This window comes from Camelina sativa, chromosome 11 (genome assembly GCF_030686135.1).
Source record: "Camelina sativa cultivar CO46 ecotype springtype chromosome 11, ASM3068613v1".
NCBI classification, from domain to species: Eukaryota; Viridiplantae; Streptophyta; class Magnoliopsida; order Brassicales; family Brassicaceae; genus Camelina; species Camelina sativa.
The window spans coordinates 47,037,753-47,062,827 of NC_141890.1; the positions used below are offsets into that span (position 1 = coordinate 47,037,753).

General features: G+C 35.8%; 5 protein-coding genes and 1 pseudogene across 8 annotated transcripts; 3 read left to right on the top strand and 3 right to left on the bottom strand.

Moving 5' to 3' along the window:
- Positions 1-1,012: 1,012 nt before the first annotated feature.
- On the bottom strand, positions 1,013-4,683 carry LOC104726485 (uncharacterized). The gene is made up of 3 exons (XM_010445352.3): positions 4,386-4,683; positions 1,612-3,761; positions 1,013-1,507 (listed from the first exon to the last, which is right to left on the bottom strand). The coding sequence occupies exons 2-3, from the start codon at positions 3,727-3,729 to the stop codon at positions 1,226-1,228; spliced, it is 2,400 nt and encodes a 799-aa protein (XP_010443654.1). The 5' UTR covers positions 3,730-3,761; positions 4,386-4,683; the 3' UTR covers positions 1,013-1,225.
- A 4,184-nt stretch (positions 4,684-8,867) lies between these two features.
- Positions 8,868-9,737, top strand: LOC109127446 (transcription factor JUNGBRUNNEN 1-like). The gene has a single exon (XM_019232125.1). The coding sequence runs from the start codon at positions 8,868-8,870 to the stop codon at positions 9,735-9,737; it is 870 nt and encodes a 289-aa protein (XP_019087670.1).
- Positions 9,738-12,185: 2,448 nt separating this feature from the next.
- On the top strand, positions 12,186-14,482 carry LOC104726486 (putative L-type lectin-domain containing receptor kinase II.1). The gene has a single exon (XM_087474185.1). The coding sequence runs from the start codon at positions 12,189-12,191 to the stop codon at positions 14,298-14,300; it is 2,112 nt and encodes a 703-aa protein (XP_087330311.1). The 5' UTR covers positions 12,186-12,188; the 3' UTR covers positions 14,301-14,482.
- A 730-nt stretch (positions 14,483-15,212) lies between these two features.
- Positions 15,213-18,526, bottom strand: LOC104726487 (D-xylose-proton symporter-like 3, chloroplastic). Its single transcript, XM_010445354.3, has 14 exons — positions 18,121-18,526; positions 17,921-18,021; positions 17,689-17,767; positions 17,543-17,602; positions 17,391-17,457; positions 17,177-17,301; positions 16,985-17,086; positions 16,528-16,905; positions 16,396-16,443; positions 16,231-16,293; positions 16,040-16,120; positions 15,824-15,922; positions 15,557-15,694; positions 15,213-15,475 (listed from the first exon to the last, which is right to left on the bottom strand). The coding sequence occupies exons 1-14, from the start codon at positions 18,319-18,321 to the stop codon at positions 15,338-15,340; spliced, it is 1,680 nt and encodes a 559-aa protein (XP_010443656.1). The 5' UTR covers positions 18,322-18,526; the 3' UTR covers positions 15,213-15,337.
- A 55-nt stretch (positions 18,527-18,581) lies between these two features.
- On the top strand, positions 18,582-19,739 carry LOC104728986 (small ribosomal subunit protein eS8y-like; annotated as a pseudogene). The gene is made up of 5 exons (XR_015571897.1): positions 18,582-18,632; positions 18,715-18,787; positions 18,945-19,139; positions 19,235-19,407; positions 19,515-19,739. The product of XR_015571897.1 is annotated as a small ribosomal subunit protein eS8y-like (transcript).
- On the bottom strand, positions 19,691-21,109 carry LOC104726488 (uncharacterized). Of its 3 annotated transcripts, none has more exons than XM_087474186.1 (7): positions 21,029-21,109; positions 20,765-20,933; positions 20,525-20,674; positions 20,330-20,438; positions 20,133-20,242; positions 19,944-20,027; positions 19,691-19,849 (listed from the first exon to the last, which is right to left on the bottom strand). In XM_087474186.1, the coding sequence occupies exons 2-7, from the start codon at positions 20,891-20,893 to the stop codon at positions 19,826-19,828; spliced, it is 606 nt and encodes a 201-aa protein (XP_087330312.1). In that variant the 5' UTR covers positions 20,894-20,933; positions 21,029-21,109; the 3' UTR covers positions 19,691-19,825. The 3 variants fall into 3 exon arrangements, with proteins under 3 accessions (XP_087330312.1, XP_087330313.1, XP_019087909.2); XM_087474187.1 differs by having other exon boundaries at positions 20,133-20,236; positions 21,029-21,105; XM_019232364.2 differs by lacking the exon at positions 21,029-21,109 and having other exon boundaries at positions 20,765-20,949.
- Between the last annotated feature and the right edge of the window lie 3,966 nt (positions 21,110-25,075).

Consider the following 25,075-nt stretch of genomic DNA (forward strand, 5'->3'; position numbering starts at 1 on the left):
CATTCAAACTAACCGCTTTGAAACGAACACATGCAGCCACGTAGAAATGAACTATAGTGTGATTACAATAAATTAGTAGTCTTATTTACAAAAAAAAAAAAAAAAAAAAAAAGCGAATGTTTTATAACAATAAACATATGCAAATACGTGCAATGATGGAGTTTGGAGGATTTCTATGTAAAAAGTAAAAACTAATCATCTAAATAGATGTTCGTAACACATTGGCCAACTAAATAGTAAATACATAACTCGACACAATAATTGTGGTACAAAATAAATAATACTATACCATTTTATAACAAAATTGTCTCATTTTCATAAATATTGATAATCAATTATTGCAAGTTTTATTGTTTCTACTGTTTGTTTTTTTTTGGTTGGGGGTGGGGGGGAGGGGGGAACTTAATGTTTATACTGTTTCGAGTTGTATATAAACATAAAATCCTAACAAAAATAAATTGATCTAACACAGACATTTATGTAGCATGTTAACAAATGCAAGAGATCATTTTCTATAAACATAATCATTTCGACAAAGAAAAATTCGTTTGGTGTAATCTCGGATAAACTTCTCAATTATGTGACTCTATATACATATATTCTTTTTTATTTTGGGCATATGCCAAATTGGATATTGATGGGTCTACCATGTTGCTTGTTGTGTGAGTTCAAAGTGCATAAAGCTATACAATCCACTCTGTTCCTCACTGTCTTTGTGACCAAAAAACAACAACTTCACGTGAAACGATGGGAACACTTTTTATTGTTTTTTTATAACTAAGAATCTTTTTCACTTTAAAAGACTAAATTCAAAAAGAGGAGTTTATTAAAACTGAAATTTATGCAAAAACTATGACTTGGCTATAGAACTTGTCTGATCAGCTGGCCAGGTTCAAAAACACTCTTCTTATGAATCCATTTCATCATAACAATTGATCACACGGCAAGATAAACAATAAAAAAGCCTCTCTAATAGTTAAGGCTTTTCAAGTTTCAGAAAGGAACCAAAAGATTTTCACAGCTTGATGAAAGTAATATATATGGAGATAAGATATAAAAAAATATTCACACTTAAGAGTAGGGAAGATCATTAGACTAACTACTTTAAAGATATCTTCTTGCTGCTTTCTTATTTCCTGCAACTATTTTACCTTAAGGCTTAACACTAATAACATGATCACATACCTGCAAGTAAAAATTTGGGTTTGAAGTAAAAATACAAACTTCAGACCCGCCCAACAGGCGATAGGGGCGGTTGATACCCGACGGTGTTGCCATTAGGGTTTGAATCTTGGTCCGGGACTAACACGGTTTTTTCTCTAGCTTTATGTTCATCACACGAGCTTTTGTGCTCACGGGTGATCTCTGACATTTTCCTACTCTCTGCAAGTGCCATACATATGGAGAAAGCTTGCAATTGTGAAAGGGATGGATTATACACAACTGAATATATCCCTTCTTTGATCGGTTTAAAGCTCAAGAACGGATGTTCCTCCTGTTGTTCTCCCTGAAAAAAATACAGAAATGTGATGATGAAATCTTTTTGGTTTTGATTTGGAAGAGAGAAAGAAAAAAGGAGACTGGATTGGGGACTAAGTAGAGAATCTGCACCAGAAAGAAAAGCTCGAATCGGTTTGAAGAGGCTGGTGAGTTTGATGTTGTCGAGTTCTTGTAGGATAAGTTGTGCTGATTTGTTAGAATTCTGAGATTGCAGCCCATATCCCAACCTCCACAATCGCAAGAACCACCTGTTCTCCATCGCTGGATCAAAGATGATGGCCCTCCTTTCTGAGGCATACTATGAACACCGCTTTGAAGTATGACCGTAGCACTAATGTCTTGGTCAAAAAATCTGTCTTTGATGTGATCGTCAAGCTCTTCATTGGGTGCATTATGATCTTGAACCGTGTTTAGTAATGCCCTCCTGTGAAACAATCTTGGCATCTTCACAATAATCGCAGCTAGCTCATTTTTCAACTGCAGATCAGATTTTTCAGTGCTCTCTTGATCAAGTTCTACAGAGAAGAGAACAAACTCTCTGATGGAACCAGAAGGCAAAGAGCTCGAAACACGCATTTGGGCAACAACATTAGAGATGATACCATGTGTTTGGCCACTGCCTCTTTGGTTTAACCACCCACTATTTTTCTTATGGTCTTTGATAGAGAAGAAAGTATAAACACTAGTACATTCACCCTCCTCCGAGCTTCCCATTTTCTTTTGGGTGGCCGCAAGAATGTCGGTTTCTTTGTTCACTGCAAATGTAAAGAGTGGCTGATTGTTCTTAACTGTTACCCGCAGAACAGCTCGAACCATGGATGGTCCTAACTTCTTCTCGTGAGCTGAATCATTGATATTTACTGATTTGCAACCCTTGATACCCAATTTTATTCTTTGTACGCCTTGACCTCTAGTCCCCTCCACGGAATTGCCAGAGTGAATTGCTCGAGGCTTCAGTAGAGGTTCTAGTAACCTTCTTAAATGGCTTGTCGTGGTTGTATCTTTTGCACTGGGCTTGCTGCAATCTGAGCCGTCAACGTCAGATAATAGAGCCACATTTTGTGAATCTATCTTCGTGGAGTTAGTCATTGAGTCTAGCTGGATTGTGGGAACAGCAACTCCTTCACTGTTAGTTTTGCTGGCTTTACCCATACCGAAGCTAAGCCGCTGAAAAGGCGATATACTTCTCCCCTTTTCAGATGCGCCTTTATGCGACTTTGAATCTTGTCTCTGGGAAGACTCATCATTACAGTGTTTCACAGATAACAAAGATGATGCTCTGTCTTCTGCGATTTTACCTTTTGAAGATGTATTCCTTGCTTTTACTGAGAGTGGCACGCACTGAGATATTTCAACAGAAACCTTGTTCTGGTCCGCATCAGTGGAGCCAATTGTACTCTTTGCCAAGCAGCCATCAGCTTTACATGGCAAAGGGAAAGAATGTTGCGTACAGTAATCTCCTTCAACACCGTGAACAACCCGGACTTTTCTAGTGGAACTCCTCTTGCAGGTTTTAGCCTCCCCTTGCTGCTTTCGACCAAGTTCTCCATTGTCATGATATCGGTTTCGTTCAAGCAAGTTCTTTTCACTCTTCCTACGCCTGTTACTATCATCCTTTGATTTTACCTCCATGTTCAAGCCAGACTCTGGATTCAAGTCATTTGACAAAGTTGCAGTTTTTGGGCAGATCTTCCCTTTCAAATCCTTCACCTCACATACATCTGATCCTTGTGCATCAGTGTTTGGACCAAGCTGGTCATCTGGTATGCTGAAACATCTACGATCTTTGTGTTTCTTTCTCCTTAAAGTATCTTCAACCGAATTCGACATAACATTGCTGTGTTGTGAGCTACTACGATGTTTCGTCCGACAAGCAGAACTACGGTTATGCACTTTACTGGGACCAGCAGATGATGATGACGCATCTCTAGGCTTAGCCAACAAAGCATGATCTGTTTGGTGGTGAACCAAAGGGAATCTAGTCTTCATGGGAACCCTGTTATGACTATGCTGCCACTTCTCCAAACGCCCCCAATCAAGAACACCAACACTCAAGAGCTTCTCTTGAGAGGTTTCAGCTCTCTCCAAGAAAACAGGTAGCTTGGACATATACTTGACAAGCTCATGACTCTCATCCTCCTCCTCCTCCTCCAGACATTGTTGCTTCACACGAGTTTTCAAAGGTTTAGTACCACCAGAAAAACGTTTCTTCTCCAAACGGCATTCCATAGTCACAGAACGATTCACATCAATCCAACTCCCTGAAACACACAAAAAAAAAAATCAAGAAAAATTAAACTGAATGGTCTTTTTCTCAAATGATCACAGCATCAAAGAGAGAAGATACAAACAAACAAAAAGTGGTCCTCCTCCTCCTACCTAATGGACGCAGAAAGAGATGCAGGGAGAAGATAACAATAATGATTTTGTATTGTAAGTTTATCAAAGGATCTTTCGATAATGCTAAAATATATACTCATCATGATCAATGATATTGATAGGTCCCCTATATTAATTTTTTTTCCCGGAGAAACAGCTGAATGATGCGTCCGTGCATTTATGAAGAACCATATCCCACAAAAAAAAAACAACTGAGTATATACGACAAATACCAGATTTCAGATTTGATTCAAAAATAATTTCGACGGAGAAATTGAATACACAATAAAATAAAATAAAATTGAAAACTGATCAGGGCTGCGATTCGAATCGAAATCGAAACAGAAGATTTTAACTAGATTCTTCATATATAAAGTATAAAACCATAGAAGAAGGAAGGGCACTCAAGTGTTTTCCCGAGAAAATGGCAACGTTTCTACCAAATCCAGAACGACGAAGAAATTTTCCCGAGAAAATCTCAAGAGTCAAATCGGAAGGGAAATTACCTCAACGGACGAAGAGAAAATGCAGAACCGACGCAACTCGATGAAGACGAAGATAATCCTGACTCCTGAGAGAGAGAGAGAGAGAGAGAGAGAGAGTACCCAAAAAAAAAAAAAGTGACTAGGAGAGTGAGTGAATCAGCAGCAGCAAAAAAAGTGAAGATCCAAAAAGGAGAGAGAGAAGTAGTGTGTGTGTGTGTGTGATCGATTCACATAATTAAAAAAAAAAAGCTTAGAGAGAGAGAGAGAAGATGATCAGACGGTGGAAAATGAAAGTAAAGTAGAGTAAAATCGGACGGTCAAGATATCATCTCAAATATTGTAATGTAAATATACATCGAGCAAGGCGCGGGAATGGTTTATGTCAGATTGTCCCTACAATGTGTTTAATATTCCACATGTTTACGTGTTCTTATTAACTTAAGAACATATTTTTTTAACCCACAAAATCTAATAATGTCAACACTAAAATTATTTTTTCATAATTCATATAATGACTACTTTTAAAAGATTAAAAGATGAAATTGTAAGACAATGATTTCTAATCACATGATTTACATCAGTTTAAAAAACAAAACAAAAAAGTTAATATAATTTGAAAACCCCCGAATATATTTACTTTTATGTTAAAATGCTTCATTACACTTATATAGTTGACTCGTTTAGTTTTGTGCTCAAAACTTAACTACTACTAGGTATAAAGATGTACATATATAGTACTGATGTATTGGAATTCAAAACTGTAACTATGTATAGTATATTTCTTCTGGTTCTAGAGATCTCTTATAGTTTTATAGACGAGAGCTGCACCAACATAAATGCAATCGTGGTGTATTCGTGTGGTCTATTTTTCATTTTACCACTAATGTTGTTTGGTTAGAAAACTATATATATAATGATGTTCTTTGTGTGTGTGTGTGTGTGTGTATATAGATTAATATAAATGGCCTCTCTGTTGGGTGGGTCGATCGTGGGATTGATTTTCATAGATTATTTACTATGGGTCCACTGACATAGCTCAAGATCAGAGAGACTGTAGTTTCCAAGAACAAGCTTTTATAATGATCGTTTTTTCTTCTAATGTGACGTAGTAGTATTAATTTGTATAGTACAATATAAAAATCTACTGTATCTAAACCACATTACGTGATATATTTATTGTTAATTACTCCTTCTCTTATAGTTTTTTTTTTTAGCTGAAAAAAATATATATATGTATATTTTTTTTTCTTTTTTCCTTGTCTTACAAGAACAAATAGTAATGTCTTTTAGATAGTGGCAATCGTTTTTTAACATCAAATACTTCGATTTCGCTCGCTGTGCCATATTTGCAGAGACATTAACATTAGCCATATTTTGTACTCATTTTAAAAAGTAGTAATATTTCGAGTGCTCTGTTTATGTTCATTGGTTGTGTATGAATTTGTAATCTAATTATTGATATTGATGATGGAGGATTGAAATGTAGCTGTATAAGATGAAATCACCATTTCTTGGGACACCACCACCAAAGAAAGACGAAAGTCCTTTATTATTATCCCTTAGTGGATATTCATCATAAGCAAAACAAAGCAACCAACAAAAGATGTATTAAAGTAATGATCGAGTAATAAAATAAAATTAAAAAGACAAGAGACAAAAGAGGAATCGCTTTCTTCTTTTAGTTAGCAACTAGTAATAACTAAATAAGTAAAACACAATTAAGTGTGGAAACTCTACTATATTGAATTTCCCCATCCACCGACGAGGGATTTACTTAATCCATTTGTTAAAACTTATGTTTTGTGAGATGAATTCTATTTTACAGAGTCGTTTACATGCATGTAACTAAAACATTAATTACACACAAAATGACATGAGATTAGTAATCAGATATAAAAAATCATACATATAAAGTAGTTTAATAACTACCAAAAATTTCATTAGAAAAAGTAAAGCACTAACTTAAGCTTAGAAAGGAATGTCACGTGTGCGTGTGAACGAGTATTAGTAGTTTTATCTAACATTCAACAATATTTTCAACTTTTAAATACATGTATGTAATCCAACAATTTTTCTTTATAAAAATGCATGTATAGTTTTACACTTTTGTTTTTTCTCCCACTCAACATTTAGAGTTAGATGGGGTTTTAAAAAGTGAAATGAAAAGGAAAAGATACCATATCTTAAATGTCCAAAGGGTCACTTAAGCTTGTCGCAGAAAGTTCTTTCGGCAAATACAATAAATATCAGTATCTCATAATGTTATGACAGAAAAGAGCATTTGGCATAGTATTATTTATTCTATTATTGTTATGCTGAATAAACTACAAGTTATAAACGAATCAGAAATTACTATTTTAATGTAAGCACGGTGTTCATAGTTTGCTTGTCTTTAGCCACTCCGCGTCACGACTACTTTGCTAAAGAGTCAAGCTCAAGACGCATACTTTTTGTTTTGTTTTTGTTTGGGTGAAATATTAAAGTACTCACGCTTAAACAGAAATCTATTATATAAAGTATAAACAAATCAAACAATCTCTATTAAAGAAATAGATACATGGACCTGTTTTTCTCGTAGATATATGATTTCAAAACAAATCAGCGAAAAAAAATCTAAAGAGACACATATCTATTCTGTTCTCTTATGAATATACTTTTTTGATCAATCCCTAAATTTTATCTTTTAGGACATGATTCTTTTGTTGTTGTTTTTGGCTCTGGTGAGTAACTTAGTGGGATTAATAATGAGTCAAGTTCTCTCTATTATTTTACTATTATGTAAAGTAATTTTTCCTATTGAAGGAAGAAAAAATAACCCTTCTAGTCTTTAATTATCCATGGTGGGGAACTTTCCCACCCTAATTTACCCTAATATATACTGCAGCTATATAACAAAAGTCAGTTTTGAATATATGCGAGAAAAAAAAATCTGAACTAAGTAGTAATACTATCAGTTAAACGCGTGATAAAACAAATATGGTCAGTTAAAATTGACTAAATTGAATTCTCTCCCAGCCACCAAAATAAGAAAATGGCAAAGTCATGGGCTTTGAAATTTCTGTAACATATAATGGAGATTATTGGTGGTCATCCGATGACTAAAAGCCCAAATAAGTAGTAAACCGAATGTTTGTATAATTAAATCGCTTTGGAAATTTAAGAAGCATCCATAACGTGCGGTAAGATTTGGTTTTAAATAACTGATGAAGAAAAGGAAACTCCATTACTATTTTTAGTGTAAAAGCAAAAAAGGAAACTCCAGTGACATTGCCAGATATATAATTATTTTCAGGAGAAGCAAACACAAAGATCCTAACTAACATAATATAGACGCAGTACTCAAACCTCTCCCATTTCCTCTACAATCAATTATCATCACACAACAGAAACCTTAATATTATTTTCAAAACAATATCTTTACAATGTGTCGACAATAATGCTCAATGATTGACCACATCTCCGTTTTTCCCCGGAAGAGAACCCATCAGTGAGGATAACCCGGTTGATCGTCAGAGAAAGATGAACAAGTCCATGCCATGAGAGGTCAGAGGTGACACTTGAAGTAGAATAAGAAGTACAAAAAAAAAACTTGGCCTTTTCGTTCTATGATTGTCTAATATAATTACGCATATATTTCATTGGACAAAAATACATAAAAATAAAACCTTATAGGCTTTTAGGATATCAAGCCGTCTGTTAAAATGTTGTCCTCTTCCCAAATCGTCAAAACTGTAGTATGAACTGATGCTTGGAAAGGAAGTAACAAGTTTCCCCCCGCTAAAAATGTAATTTACATCGGATGATAATGTGTTGTGAGAGTATCTCAGATATAGGATAGCACATATTTCAGTTGCTTCATAAACTTGCATGTTGTTTTCATGTGTTTATTCAATTATTTCAATTCCTTAAGAGTACATACTAATTATTTAATTACCAGACTAACGAATAATATTTTATTTGGTTAGAAAGAATATTGTTGTTTCATGAGTTTAATGGAAACAAATCAATAAATTTTTGTAGAAATTAGTTGCAAATAGATTTAAAACTAACTTATTTATTTGTTGCGTCATCTTAAAACTGAATAGTTTGTTTTTTTGAAGAATTTCGTATATATCTAAATTTTTTTTTAAAATAATAACAATTTATATTATTGATAAAAACAATATTAAGATATACATACAAAATATTAAAAACAATATAAAGATATATATACAAAAACTTTAAAACAATATTGAGATATATATCTTAATATTTTTTTTAAAATAATACAATTTTATATATTGTTTAGAAAAACAAAATTAAGATATATATAAAAAACTTTTAAAAAAATATTGAGATAATGTTACCAAAAGAAACCCAAATTTTAGGTGGAATAGGACACCTAAAACCAGTATATATGAAGACACACAAACTCATAATCTCTCTCATCATAATCTAAACCTACGTACAATCACAGAACAAATAATCGCTTTTACCTCAGCTTTCAACGTTGAGAACCATAGAATGACAACGGAGAACGACTACTACGAAGAGGATGAAGGACTTCACTTTGATCCCACGGGGCCAGAAGTCATCAACAGTTATCTTAAACCACTGCTAAGAGGTGAGCCCATGGAAGACTTTATAGTGGTGAAAGATGTTTATGCCAAGGAGCCATGGTTGTTGGACCACACCAACCATCCTTTTCTCAAGGAAGGTGAGTGGTATTATGTCACTAGAAAGACTCAGATCTCTAAAGAGAAGGTTGGTTGTGGTAAGTACTCGAAGCGGAAGATCATCGGAGATGGCATTGACCGTGGGAACTGGAATGCGAATGGGAAAGAAGATATCATCGACGAGGAAACAGGGAAGGTCATCGGGATAAAGCAAAACTTTACTTATCATAGAGCCAGCAAGAACAAGAAGCAGAAGAGAGGAGACGGCAGTAGTGTTTCTATTGATGTTCCATGCAACGAAAGCTGGATTATGGACGAGTTTAGGCTACCTACTGATACGTTCCAGGACACAGTCCTCTGCAAGATTCACAAGAAAAAATGGTCGGAGAAGAAGAAGAAGAAGGAGAAGGAGAATGATCATCATGAGGAAGATAAGCTTGATCAGGAGCTAGTCGTCCCGCCCAAGATTCACAAGAAAAGGAATTTCAAGAAGAAGAAGGAGAAGGATCATCACGAGGAAGCTTCCACTTCTACTAATCATGATCAGCATGATGATGAGTCTTCTTCATCTTCTTCTTTCTGGGAGCAGCAGAAAAAAGAGGCACTCGGAGGAGAGAAGGTAAATGAGCAGGTTGAAGCCATGGAGACTGAACGGTATGAAGATTGGATTGAAGAGTTGCTGCTGGGCAGTGATCAGGACTTGCTTTCGATACCCTGATGAAGATCTCTATATATTGTAGTTATATTTCTTTCTTTTTTTATAGCAAGTGTGTTATGAGAGCGATGACTGCTACTAGTTAATGTTATGTTTATTAGATATGATAGCTAAAGGTTTTTTTTTTTGTTTGTTTAGAATAGCTCTTGGAGAAATATGGTGTTTTAATCATCCTATTGTACATATTTTTTTCATTCAATACAAATATTTCTTTTCTTTTCTTTGAATAAAATGTAAAATTTCTTTGAAAAAAACTATTTGACATCAAGTGCATCGTGTGTTTGAGATTGTTTAGATTGTTTTCGTCATCGTCTTAAAACGTACGTCGAAGTTACCATTACCGTATGCTTGAGGTGATCGGAATTAGGCTACTCCGCTCCAAATAAGAAACCAAATTCGTTAAAGCCTAATAATAATCGTGACAAATTGTTGAGAATCATAGCTAAGATCTCTTTGTTTGATCTCTTATGTCTTATCTCTTTGTTTGTTCTATTTTGCTTCAGCTCTCTGCTTTTTTTTTTTTTCAATTCTCTGCCAATTATTCATCACATTTCTCCGTTTTCTAGGTCAAAGACTATGAACCGACTTCGCGTCCTCATAAATTCAACCGTCAGAACGAATAGCTTAACGTTACATGCTTACATGCACCAGAACTCCTGTGTAAGTTTAAGATTATAGTAACTAGTAAGCAAGACGTAACTCTAATGTTACGCTTAGTTTAGAACCTTTCATGAATAAATCATTACCGTTCTTGATCAGAAGCATTCGATCGCAGTCCCTTGAATATCAAGAATACTTCTCATCAAAGATACTACGGAGGCCACTACACTGAAATTCAATTCGGCATCCAAAAATAGATGAAAAAAAAAATGTTGGTGCATTAAACAAAGAAAATTTGGATTAAGCAACCAAAGGGTTCCAAAGACATTCACTTGCTTGGAACAGAAGTTAACATTGCAGTCTTATATGGAACGGATCGGGTTTACCAGTGGCAGAAGATCAGCACTTGCTTGATCAGTATGCACTTAATTTTAATTAGTTTGAGTATTTTTTAGTATTTTTTGGTAACGAAAAAAGTTGGCAAATATTGAATAAGTCATGTTTTTTTTTGACATTTTTCCCGGCTTAGTTTACAACCTTTCATGAATAAATCATATCATTTTTGTTTTTGATAATTGATTGTGCATCAAAATGTGAAAAGTACATAATATGAGTCATATGACATTTGGGTCATATAGCTTTTGAAAGTAGAGAGGAAGTAACGTATACACATAAACATTGTATGAGTACAGCTATGAAGAAGAAGGAGAGAGTTAGTGATGAACTTGGAAATGGAGAAGGTACTGAAGCTTGGGCTAAGATGTTCACAGCTCTGCATCTAGTGCCCACAAAAATTGAATGCTCCACCTTCCTCAAACAACCTACAAAGTCATCACAGCCAATTTAACAAACTTATTTCCTATTTAGTTGAAATATCCACTGAAGAGTGCTATTGGACTCCACAAGTCCTTTCCCTTCACATTTATTTTTTCGGTTATTATATTTCAGCCTGCATTCCTCTTTAAGAAAAGAAAAAAGTCATTGGATCACAAATCATTAATAAGTAAATTAAAATATCCATAAATGTAAAATATCCATAAATGTTCAAAAGTCAAAACCATGGCTTGTGGTGTCCTTGTCAATTTCTCTGACTGAAAAAAATGTCGATATATGCTTTTTGTGCCTATCTTATCCAGGTGAGTAGGTCATAGAAGCTCCACTGTCAATTGCAGGAAACTTCAACTCAAACAAAAAAATAAAGAGAAGCAATCCAATTCAGAATCTACTCACAGATATACATAATTTAAAACAGTGCCATATGCATCATCATTGAGCAAGTCAAAGAATTTAAACAACAAATGCAACTAGCATTTCTTGATTTAGAATATGTTTTATTATAACTCGTTCAAACCACTATCCCAATCCTGAGAATAAATGATATGTGCACGTATGTAGGATTACAACCTAGTCTAACATTGAATATCCAAACTGAAAACATATGACCCTTACCTAGTACTTCATTTTGGGCAGAGACATGGAACATACTTATTCATGAAAACAAATCAGATCACAGCTATAACCTTCTGTCTCGTGAGTATAATCCATCAGCTAGAAACTAACAAGCAATACGAGGCAGAACAATAAAAGTACAGAGCATTGTACCCATGACTTGTCTTGAGGAAAAGACTACCAAACTAAATACCCACAAAATGTAAGAAACATTTAAAATAATGACACAAGTAGTGATCTATTACCAATTCAAAAGGAAAGAACCTTTCTTGGCTTTTTTTTTGATATTGTCTTCCAAAGGTTAACTAAGGGTTTTCTGCAGTCAGAAACACACCAAATTCTCATGGAAAAGAAGAATCTGAGATTCACAAGCTAAGGTGGGAGAGAAGATCATCCTTGTTCCTGATGGCTGGAGTTCTAGGATCAGTGGGTTTCTGGATAATGATTGGTATTCATGTAACCTTTTTGGTGTTTGCTCAGGAAGGGGATCAATTTGTGCACTATGACTTCAGGAAAGCAAACCTGGAACTTGATGGAATGGCAAATACCGACGGTGGTCCTTTGCAACTAACGAATAATACAAACACGAGCACCGGTCACGCTTTCCACAAAAACCCCATCAAGTTCACAACGTCTACCCTCAGCTCATTTTCCTTTTCAACAGAGTTTGTCTTTGCAATCTTCCCACTGCAAAGCCATGCCTACGGTCACGGAATGGCTTTTGTGGTATCTCCTACCAAAGACCTCAGCTCAAACGGCACTGCAAATTCAGGTTTAGGGATTTTCAACAGAACAAATGATAACAACTCTACAAACCATATCCTTGCTGTAGAACTTGACACTCATGAAAGCTCTGAGCAATTAGACAAAAGCAATAACCATGTGGGTATTGATATTTACAGTATAGTCTCAGTTAAATCTGAGGAAGCTAGTTACTTTAATGCTACAGAGGGAAAGAACACAAGTTTGTTGCTTGCAAGTGGAAAAAGTATTCTAATCTGGATAGATTATGATGGAACAGAGCAACTACTAAATGTAACGTTAGCTCCAGTACCAACTCCAAAGCCAGTTTCGCCTCTCCTTTCAAAATCCATCAAACCAAGTGTGCCACTCTTGTCAAGATCCATCAATCTTTCCGAAATTTTCAATGAGACGATGTATGTAGGTTTTTCTGGTTCTACAGGCACAATCAAAAGTGACCAGTATATCCTTGGATGGAGTTTCAAGAAAGGCAGAGGAGCAGAGAGCCTTGACATTTCAATGATATCAGATCCCCCACCATCCTCTCTACCACCAACAGCTCCACCAACACCCTCTCCTCCACCATCATCTCCACGACCGCAATCTCCTCCACCATCATCAGGGGGTAAAAAAAGTTCACTTGGAGCGGTTCTAGGCACTAGTATAGCAACAGTTGCTTTGATATTAATAATTCTGGGAGGAATTGTGTATCTTTACAAGAAAAAGAAGTACTCAGAGGTTCTTGAACAATGGGAAAAAGAATATAATCCCCAAAGATACTCCTTTAGGAACCTATACAAAGCAACCAAAGGTTTCAGGGAGAATCATCTACTTGGAGCAGGAGGTTTTGGAAAAGTCTATAAAGGAATACTTCCCAGTGGTACACAAATCGCGGTTAAGAGAGTCTACCATGATGCAGAACAAGGAATGAAGCAGTACGTGGCAGAGATTGCTAGTATGGGAAGGCTAAGGCACAAGAACTTGGTTCAGCTCCTCGGTTACTGCAGAAGAAAAGGCGAATTGCTTTTGGTCTATGATTACATGCCAAATGGAAGCCTTGATGACTACTTGTTCAATAAAAACAAGCTGAAAGACCTCACTTGGTCTCAGAGAGTAAATATAATCAAGGGAGTTGCATCTGCCCTCCTGTATCTGCATGAAGAGTGGGAACAAGTTGTGTTACATAGAGATATAAAAGCCAGCAACATTCTTTTAGATGCTGATCTAAATGGAAGGTTGGGAGACTTTGGGTTAGCCAGATTCCATGATCGTGGTGTAAATCTCGAAGCCACACGAGTGGTAGGAACCATTGGCTACATGGCACCAGAGCTTACTGCAATGGGAGTAACAACTACTTGGACGGACGTCTATGCTTTTGGAGCTTTCATCCTTGAAGTGGTATGTGGGAGGAGACCAGTAGACCCTGATGCACCACGTGAACAGGTGATTTTAGTTAAGTGGGTTGCCAGCTGCGGGAGAAGAGATGCTTTAACTGATACTGTTGACAGCAAACTAATAGACTTTAAAGTTGGAGAGGTCAAGCAACTTTTGAAGCTCGGCATGCTCTGTTCACAGAGCAACCCAGAAAACAGACCCAGTATGAGACAGATTTTACAATATCTGGAAGGAAATGTAAGTGTTCCAGGTATATCATTAGACAATGTTTCACTAGGTATACCCAATATAAGCCATGAAAAGGTAACACAAATGACAACCACCTCTACATCAGCTAATTTCTCATTTGAGGATGTTACAATCCTATTTGGCGGTCGCTAAAGCATCCATCACAGGCTGCTTTAACTACAAGAAAGTACTATTCCACTACAATTATGTGTGTAATGTGAATAATTGTATTTATGATGTGTTGTTTGCAAATCTATTGCCTCAGTACAGCTACTTTCTTTTTGGTATATAATTTCAGGGAATTTGCCTAATATGACAACATCATGTCTTTATATTCTCTTGATGCCATATGAACCTTAACGACTTGTTTTTAATCAAGAAAATCTAACTTCAGTTGGTCGTAAAAGTTTTACATCAAAAGAGGCGGACTCACTTCGTATGTGGATGCTAGATTGGAAGGAGACTCTATTTATGGAGATGATACTGAAGCTTTTACCCTGTTTGCGGTAGAAGCCAGAAGACATACCTTATCTTGTAGGAAATGATCATATTTTGAGATTGGTATTTTGACACTGTGCAAAGACTGCATCCAGTGCTCACATGATTTCCCAAAGAACCTACAAAATCAGCAAAACCAATTGTCATAAACGTAGTTACCTGCAAAATCAGTGGACGAAAGCTAGAAATTTAAACATAATATTACAATTTCTTCGTCTTTTGAATCTTATATGTAAATCCATTAAAAAGACATGCATTTACTGAGAAAATAGACAATGGTAGTGTACTTACAAAGGTCGAAGAGCAGAAGGTATGCAATCCCTAGTGCTGATGTTGCCAACTATCAACCCTTCGTTCTTATGCTTGGTTCAGTTAATGAACATTTAGGCACGTTAATCCGAGCAGGAGGATGTCTTATCAACATAAATGAAACAGTCCATAAGTGGAGTCACGTCAAACAGAGAGAGGGCTACCGACTTATGCTTTAGAAAACCTTAATGGTCACCTCTCGGTGCCTTCGGTTTCAATCCCAAACCAAACAGAAAAAAAATCCAATTACTGCTAGAATAAGCATGAAAAAGCTTTGTATCTCCCATAAGAGTATGAAACATGTTAGGTCACAAAGAGTATATATAGATCCATATACATATATTTCACTAGAACTAACAATAACAAACATATTTTTCAACATTTCACTTCTTCAAGATTTTGGATTCAATCTCTTCCAAGCTGAGACCCTTGGTCTCTGGAACTACTAGTATTACAAACAACAGTGATACCAGTGCTATCCCTCCAAAGAGAAGGAATAGATTCTCGGCTCCAAGAAATTCCTGTAAAGAATGCAAGTGATGATGAGAGTTACTTAATAACTTCAATAGAATTTTTGAACCAGCGGTAACAGAAAAAGATACCTTCAAGGGTGAAAACGCAAAGGTCACAATAGCATTGGAGCCAAAGTTTGTAAGAACTGCAAGACTAATCCCTCTCCCTCTTGTGCGAAGCGGAAAAATCTCTGACACCATTAGCCAGCTGATGGGTCCAAATGAGATCTGGTTTGCAAGAAAGTAATACTTTTTAGTGAATATTGCTGAGACTTTAGTATAGCCTAGTCTCCAGTTTTCTCAAATATGCTAAACAAAACTTTGTAGCCACAGATAACAACGAGCTAGAGTACAAACCTGGTAACAACCAACATAGAGAAGCAGTGCACCAACAGCGACAAGGGGAAAGCCTCCAAGAAACTTGTAGTATGCTGACAGTAAAAACAAGGACAGCGCCTGGAATTTGGAAGATAACAAGATATTCAGAACGGCCACCGTAATATTCAGAAAGCAAGATAACAGAACATATAAATATAAAGTTTCCAGAAACTTAGGCACAAAGAGTTTTCATACAATGCCGCTGACACCTCCAATCAGTAAGGGTCGTCTGCCGAGATCATCAACTTTCGCAACAGCTACCCATGTCATCAGTAACTGGTAGAGTGTTATTAATTGAAAATGTCAGTATTGAATAACTGGAAGCATGTTAACTAAATAAGATATATACATAGGCAAACCAAGAAGAAAGAACAAGAAATGAGCACCTTGAACACACCAATAATAACAGAGACTCGAGTTGCATCAGCAGCAGCAGAGAAGCCAGCAGTCTTTAAATAGATAAACAAAAATTAAATCACATTAAATATCAAACTAAGGCACTAAAAATCAGTAGGTAAATCTCATTCATTTCAAGGTTAAGACAAGCATACCTGAAGAATCGAACCGGCATAATAAAGAACACTTGGCTGTCCAGTAATCTGTCACGACGAAGCAAAAGTATAAATTATGTTAAAGCGGATGCTCTCACATTCATCCAAATGCAAAAAGCAAAGAAGAATCACCTGCTGGAAAAGGACTAAACCTCCACCAATTGTCAAAGCTTTCAAATTAGGCCCTTGGAACACTTCCAGGAAGTTTCCCCCAGATTTCTCATCTTCATAGGCCGTTTTCACAGATAAATATGCATCATCTACTAACTTCTCCGATATTTTGTCACCAGGAGGTCTGCCACGTAATTTGCTGAGGGCAAGCATGGCCTTCTCTTTGTATTCTTGTAAAGGTCCTTTACCTTGGACAGCTCTAAGAAGCAACCAGCGAGGAGATGCAGGGAGACTCCACATGCCTAGTCCCATCAGTATAGCAACAGGGGTACCAAATCCATACATGTAACGCCACCCTCCAACTACATCAATTTGGAAGCTTCCAACAGAAAAACCCAACTGCATAAGACAGAAATAAAGATTGATTATTCGGTAAATGAATACATAGAAATCAGACAGGGAAGAGGTCGACATTTACCAGAATTCCCAACACGATGAAGAGCTCCTTCAGAGATATAAGAGTTCCACGGATTTGAGATGGACATGTCTCAGCAATATAGAGGGGAGCCCCATGCATTGCCTATCAAGCAAAACCAAATTACATAAAACACTAAACAACAATAGTGACAAAGAAATGATCATAAAGATTTTCAGGGTTTCAAGAGCTCACCAAACCAATACCAAAGCCATAGAGAAGCCTTCCAACTAAGAGAACATTAAGATCAGGGGCACAGCCAGTAATCAGAGACCCGAGGAGATAGAGAACAGCAGCTATAATAAGTTCTCGCCTTCTTCCTTCATAAAAAAGAAGAAATACAAGAATGAGATACTTGCAACCAGTTCAGAAGAACCGAGAAGTAATAAAAAAAAGAACCAAGACTTACCAAGGAAATCAGCAACGCCATAGACAGAAATTGAACCAAGAAGGGCTCCATATAAGGATCCACTCACCTACACAATAAAAATGCAGTAAAAACTAACATTTTCTGCTAACACTATGACTTAAAACATAGAAAATCATTTCCAGATAACATACCACAAGTCCTAGCTGAACAGGTGAGAAGTTAAACCATGTAGTTCCACTAAGCGCAGGTGACTGTTCAATACCACATGAGACAGCACATGATGTTAAGTTTGAAAGCTAATATGCCTAAAGCTAATAGTAGAGAGAATTGAGGTAACCTGAAGTGAGAGAGTAGCACCGGAGGTTGCCCCAATGTCATACCCGAACAAAAGTCCTCCCAAAGCCGGGAATATAAACCTAAGAATTCAAGCAAATCAAGCAATGTGATTGTCAATCTAACCAAATCACATATTTTTAACCAAAAATGATCACTCAAACAAGCCCATTACTCAAGAACTGATAAATCTAGAATCCTAAATTGAAAGAACAAGTACTGATAACAATACGCACGGGAGTATCACAGAAGACCAAGAAAATGACTCTGGTTCATCAGAGGCAACCGAAGCAACTTCTCCACTGTCGGCGAACTCTCCTCCCGCCCCAATTCCGGCCTTAACCATAAACCAAAACCAAAAAAAATCAAACTTTTTGAAAAGTCAAACATTTTGAAATATTTAGAAGAAATTAAAATTCGCAAACTTCATCCTCACCTGGAGTATTTGTCTGTATCTGGAGACTAAACCCGGCTTGGAAACCAAGCAAGTTCGTTCCTTTAAACGGAGGTAAGATGAAACAGACCTCGATTCAAAACACGAGCTTGATAATAAAGTACGAGGAGAAGGGTTCTTGAATTGGGTTCGTTTCAATGGTATGGTTGAGAAATGTGACTGAACCGAGACAGCGAAAGACATGATCGGAAGTGAAAACAACTGAAGATTCTCCCGCTAGTTTTGGTCTCTAAACTCTCCTCATCTTCGACAATCTGATTCTTAAAAATTATCAATTTTTTTTTTAAAAAAAAACCAATCCTTTTTTTTTTTTGTATTAATGTGTGGTTGTATTTGAAGTAAGGACAAGATTGTAAATTGACATTTTTAGGGTTTTTTGTTTGTGTTTGGGATACTACTAGTAGTAGTAACCTATTTATAGCTCTTTCATCTTCTCCTCCGCCATTCTTAAACCTCTGAAAGCTCGTGAGAACCAAACGCTTTTGAAATCATGGGTACATTTTTCATATTCCTCTTCATTCATCGTTCCATGGTGATTTGTATTGACCAATGATTGATTCTGTGTGTGTTTTGCAGGTATCTCTCGTGATTCAATTCACAAGAGACGTGCCACTGGTGGTAAGCAAAAGATGTGGAGGAAGAAGAGAAAGTAAGCTTTTTTGTTATTATTTTTTTACCTTCCCCTGAATCAGAGATTAGATTCGGATCAAAATGAATCATGAAGCTTTTCGTTTTCTTTGATTTTGGTTTGTGTCTACTTCCTTGAACTACAATTCTGATTAAAAAATTTGGTTGTCTGTTGGAAGGTATGAGCTTGGAAGGCAACCAGCTAACACTAATCTATCAAGTAACAAGACAGTGAGCTTGTTCGTACACAAACTCTTGTGAAGAGTGCAATTGTTCAAGTTGATGCTGCTCCGTTTAAACAATGGTATCTCCAACATTATGGAGTTGATATTGGTCGTAAGAAGAAAGCTGCTGCAAGCAAGAAAGAAGGAGAGGTTTGTTTGGTCCATTGATGATATTATCATTTGGTGTTGTTGATTGTTCTTTTTCCGTAAACCGATTCTGATTTTACTGGTGTCTGTAATCTTAGGAAGGAGATGCGGTAGCCACGGAGGAAGTGAAGAAAAGCAATCATGTTCAAAGGAAGCTTGAGATCCGACAAGAAGGCAGAGCACTTGACTCTCACCTTGAAGAGCAGTTTAGCAGTGGAAGGTTGCTTGCATGTATCTCATCAAGACCTGGACAATGTGGCCGTGCTGATGGGTACGAAACAAAAGATTTTGGACTTGAAAATCATCACATCTTAATCAGTGTTTTTCTCTGACTTTAAAGGCTGATCTTTGTTTTGGGTGTTGATTTGAATGAAACAGGTACATATTGGAAGGAAAAGAGCTCGAATTCTACATGAAGAAACTTCAAAAGAAGAAGGGCAAGAATGCTGGTGCTGCATAGGAAACAAATTTTTGGATTTGGATTGTACGTTACGTCTTATCTTGAAAGTTGAAAACCCCTTTCTCTATACTTTTGTTGAGTTGAGTGTTCAGAGTTGTAGACATGGATTTTGATCATTAATAGTCAAATTTAAATTCTTTACATTCGATTAATCCCTTGCATAGAGGTATTGACACAAAGCCAAAATATATTCTGTAAAATCAGAAGAGGGTGCTTCTCGTTACATCTTTTAGAAGTTAAAATCTCCAGTGGCCTGCAGAAATAAGAAAAGATGTGTGAGCCAAGTGAAATCTGAACAATTTTTTGTGTTGTATACATATCCCCATTGTGAAAGAAATTTATCTAACCTCTGAGAAAAGAACATTTTTGCCGTTAATTTGCATAACGCCAGCATTGAATTTGCACTCCCACTTGTTCTTGGAACGCCTCACCTGCAACATTCAGCACACAGTTGAAGAAGTAGTATTAGTTTAAAAGTCAATCATTGTTAGTAATATATGTGTGTTGCAAATAGAAAAAACAAGAGTCGTTTTCACCTTATCAAATTGACACATGACCAAATGTGGGATGCTGTTGATATCATCTTCATCAATAGCGTCTTCCTCATCATCGTCCTCGTTCAAAAGCTCTTCATTCTCATCTACATCTTCATCACTCAACACAAGTGAGAAACTTATCCAAGATACCGAGTCAATTAATAGCATTCTACTACTCAAATCCGACAAAATTATACCATACGGAGCATAAGTGTTTGGATCTGTGACAAGATCTCTCGCTCCATCTTGCTGAGGAATATAATCAAATCCGCCACACTCTCTCTTTGGGGACATCATCACAAGGCTCTGAAAAACGTTTTACAACATCAGTAAAATTTATATGGCGAGCGACTCCTCTCAGCTATAGTAGTTTAACGAACAAGAAACCTTACCATGGATGGACTCGACTCAAGAAATTGAGCATTCTCAGGTAGAAGAGGATTTGGCTCCGGAGTCACAGGTTGTGGATTAACCGAAGCAGAGCATGTCTCCATCGTCGTACCGCTTATGACTCCAGCTTTTATCATCTTCGTTTTCCACTTCTATAGAATTCAATCAGTTCAATCTAGATGAAGAAGAAGGAAAAAAAACCCTAAAACTTGAACAAATCGAAACAAGTTATATAAACCAACCAATTGAATCTGGCTAAGAACACTCTCATCGAGTTCTCCACTGTAAACGAGATCGTATCGAGTTTTGCTGATAACGTCGTCGATGACATATTCGTGTGTGGTGCTACTATTGCTCGTCGATAACACCATCGCGATACAGCTCAAACGAGAAATTTAAAAAAAAAAAACCCTACAAAATCAACAAAAACTCTTTTAATCGGGACGAATCGATTGAGGACACAGTACGATTCAATCAGAAACCCTAATTGAGCGAGTGTACAAAACCTGCGATGGAGAAAGTGAAGCAGAGAGATTAATTGGACAAACGATTGGGAGAGGAGAAGAAGAAGAAGAAGAAGAAGAAGCGGGTATGATTCGTTTAGAGATTAGGGTATTTATAGATGGTTATAACCCGACCCGAAGTAAGATTTCGTTGTTCCGGGTCCAATTCTCGACCCGAAAAAAAGGAAAATAGTCAAAATACACCGACTCAAAAGTGCCAAACGTAGGATGCTATCTCAGCCGTCCGTTTCATTTCCTTATTGTCATTTAATGATTGCATCGAGTGTATTTAGGCCCATATTTAAATATTCGAGTGTTATGGGCTTATGGCTTCAGAGAGGATTTTTTTTTTTTTTTTTTTTTTTTGTGTGTGAAACATAGGAATGTTTTAAGTTAATTCAAGCAAATACAATAAAATTAAGGGACGCAATTTACAACGACGTTTTAGATAGTTAGTAAATAGATTAGGCACTTGAAACAGGTTAAGTAACTAACTGATAATGGAACATTCAACAGGTTAAGTAGACAATCGAAATATAGAAAGTAAAGATCAATTAAAACTTGTTAAACAAGTAGCTCACTTGTGCAATTTATTTGAGAAGATATAAAATAATTATTCTCTACGAAAGTTATCGTATATCACTGCCTGCCAAGTGCCTATCATGACACGAATCATGCTTTTCATTTCATACTTTGGGGTTCTTTTAAGCATAAAATAAATTAGACCATTTTTATTTGTTTATATATATCATCTAATTATCGACATGTGTCGTTTGTATCGTGACGAAAAGCATGAGCAATTTTAAACTTTTGGTGGAGAAATTTTGATTTTTTTTTTCTCTTCTTTTTTTTGTTTTGGGTTTTCAGTCTTTTAAAGTTACACTTCTTTTTCCTTTTTCTCCCGGACAATCGTCAATTCAGATGATAGCTTGTTTTAAAAAATAGTTTTGCAAAATGTCGAAGTCGAGTAACACGTGGTACTAATCTGGAGAAAAATATAAGCATCTTTAAACATTGATTGAGGGACGGTTTCGTTATCTTTGATTATACTAATTGACCTAACTTATTGTAATACTATTAATATATTGGCGTATTAGATTAGATGAACAACCCACACCAAAACGTCCCAACGGTCAAATTTCACATGCTGTATTGTTCTTGCCTCTGAAAGTAATATAAAATTCACCACACTGTTTATAAAAAAATGTACGAGGTTAGCAATACACTCTAACGACTTAATTTGAATCGGGTTGAAGGGGTATATCATATACTATAACAACTATTTTCCTACCATATAGCCTATAAACTAAAGATGTTTAAACTAAACAACAAATCTATAAATGCCAATCAATTCTTTGATATTGGATATATATTATATAATTTTATTAGTAACGAATTAATCACATGAAATGGGATAGTTATATTTTCTAATAAGTGGAGCAGAGATAATAACAATCACGGAACGGAACCGTAGAATTGGATATTTTCGTCATGGTCATGGATTCTAAAACTCACGGTAACTAATATGAATCATTGAATTGTAGACGACCAGAAAAAAATCTAGTGATTATCTAAAACATAAAACTCGACTACAATACAACAACTTAAACAATCCGAACTAATATTTTATTGTATGTATTATTATTTTTCCGGCGAAGATACTATGTGACTTATTGTATGTGACTTATGTTTTCCAATATTCTTATTAGAATATAAAAGATGAAGAGTTTAATAATGATTATTATACTTTATCATTTTACTCATCAGTTACGAGTGTGTGGATTTCGTTTTAATTTTCGATAAAAGCTAGTAGTATTTCATTAGTGAAAAGTAAAATATTCTTTTTATTTATAGAATTAATATGCAAAGACGTTAATAGTTGGCGTTTTAATTGACAAATGTCGAGAAGGTAACGTAACTTTTTTTCTAACACAACGCAATCTGCCGGCCATGCAGTCTTTGAGTGAAAAAACCTGCCCCCGGTGACACACGTGTCGGACAAAAATTCTGGCACGTCGTAACTATTGAAGGTTCTTCCTTAGGTAAACTGCGAAGGAAAAAAGAAACCCAACGACCTAAAAACCGCAACGTGGGGCTTGCGTCCGACACGCGTCTCCTTAGGCCTCAAAACTAGACTACTAGACCCAAAAGCAAAAACCTTATTTATGAGTTTACGTACTATCTCACGCGTCACTCATTCCTCGTAATTGCCAAACTTTCTTTCAAATTACAAGCTCTTTTCCATTATACACACCTAATACTAATAGACGAGGAGACTTGTAGTTTCAACTCGACAAAATGTTTGTTAATTATTAATTCGTTTTGATGTTGGGCAACTCTACTATGAATTGAAAAAGCTTTAAACAAAATTTCCCTTCTATAACTCAAACAATCGTAACAAAAAGATGCATGTTGGATTTGGTGTCTACGTTTCAAAATAAAAACAAGAAACACACAACTGAACATTTATCGGATTGTGCACCGTCGCATCGCATCGATCATGATGAAGAAAAATAATTTTGGAATTTCTGTACCAAACTATTAATGTGAGATGTGGAAATTGCAACGACAAATTGGTAAGGTTTCAATTATTCAAAGTTACAAATTATCAAAGGTTAGATAATCAATCAAACTACCTTTTTTGTTTTTTCAATCACACTACCTTGCATTGGTAGACAACTAGAAGTCTAGAACCATATAGTCTCGTTACCGAAAGCTCTCCAACTACTCTTAACATTTAAAGTATAGAAAACCTCTCCAAACTACGTAGCCATGTTACTCTTTCTCCTTCTCCTATCAACGATGCTAGTTTATTTTTACCAACCGTATACATATTAGAACCGTAAACTATAGTTTGATGGAATCTAAATATCGCCTTGTATAGATTTGAAAGTGATGGTTGGTATAGAACTCGAGAAATGTTAGGGAAAATAATTTGTAAACACACAAATAATAATATTCTTTAATTTTGGTGGCTTCGATAAAATAATAATAGAAGAGAGAAAGGGTTTCACGTGGCGCAATGTATTTGCCTACTGTCAACTTCAAAAACCTGGCAACTGCTATCAAACTTTAGCAAACACGTGGCATGTGTTACACACGCACTTCGTTTTTTGAAAAATCTGTAGGACCCCTAAAAATTATAATCATCGGCTGCTAATATAATATCTTTTGCACCAACTCACACGTCATCCTATTGTTTGCTGCCACGTCCTATATAATCGCTCCGCAAAAAGATGAGCTTCTTCTATTACATTTTACTACTAGTCCTTAATATTACTAATAAATAGTATACGGAAGAACATAAACTTAGGTTTTTTCACTTCAATTTCAAGATAGCAACTGTTGTGTTTTTCTTTCTTTTTTTTGTTACTTACGATTTTGTGTCAATTTTAACAGTTGTGTACTACCATAGAAAGAAGACAAAATTATATAGGATCAGTGATCAAACTGTATTGATGGTTTTATTTCTACGATAATGGTATAATCGATATATATATATGTGGTGTCTAAGAGTAAAAGCATTTGATTTCTGTTGGAGTTACGCTTTACTACTGCAATGTACTATAACATCAACATTTGTGTATTTTATTCACTCAAATCTCATTTAGTAAGTTTTTTCTTTCTTTCTCACGTACGAAACTATTCTTTTAGCATTTCATATAACTTTTTTTGCGGGGCATATATTAATTTTTTATTTTTATATGTATAAATATAGCTTAAAATTAGCTCAAACGTGTCCCTGTAGTGTAGGTCGTAGAGACCAAGAATATATATAGAATTTCGTTTCCACGAGACTTTCTATACAAGTTTGCACTCAAGCATTACCATTTGAATTTTATTAGCCACGATTTATTATTATGTAATATTCCGTCGTATCAAAATCATTGATTATGCTAACACTTTTTCAATCATTTTTCTTTGTCCGAATTGGATGCGAATAATTGAAACTTAAATATCTGAAATATTACAATATAAACAAGTTTTATCCGTTTGAAAGCGTATCAAATCTTGAAATGCATACTTTATTTATGTTGTTGTTAAAGATAC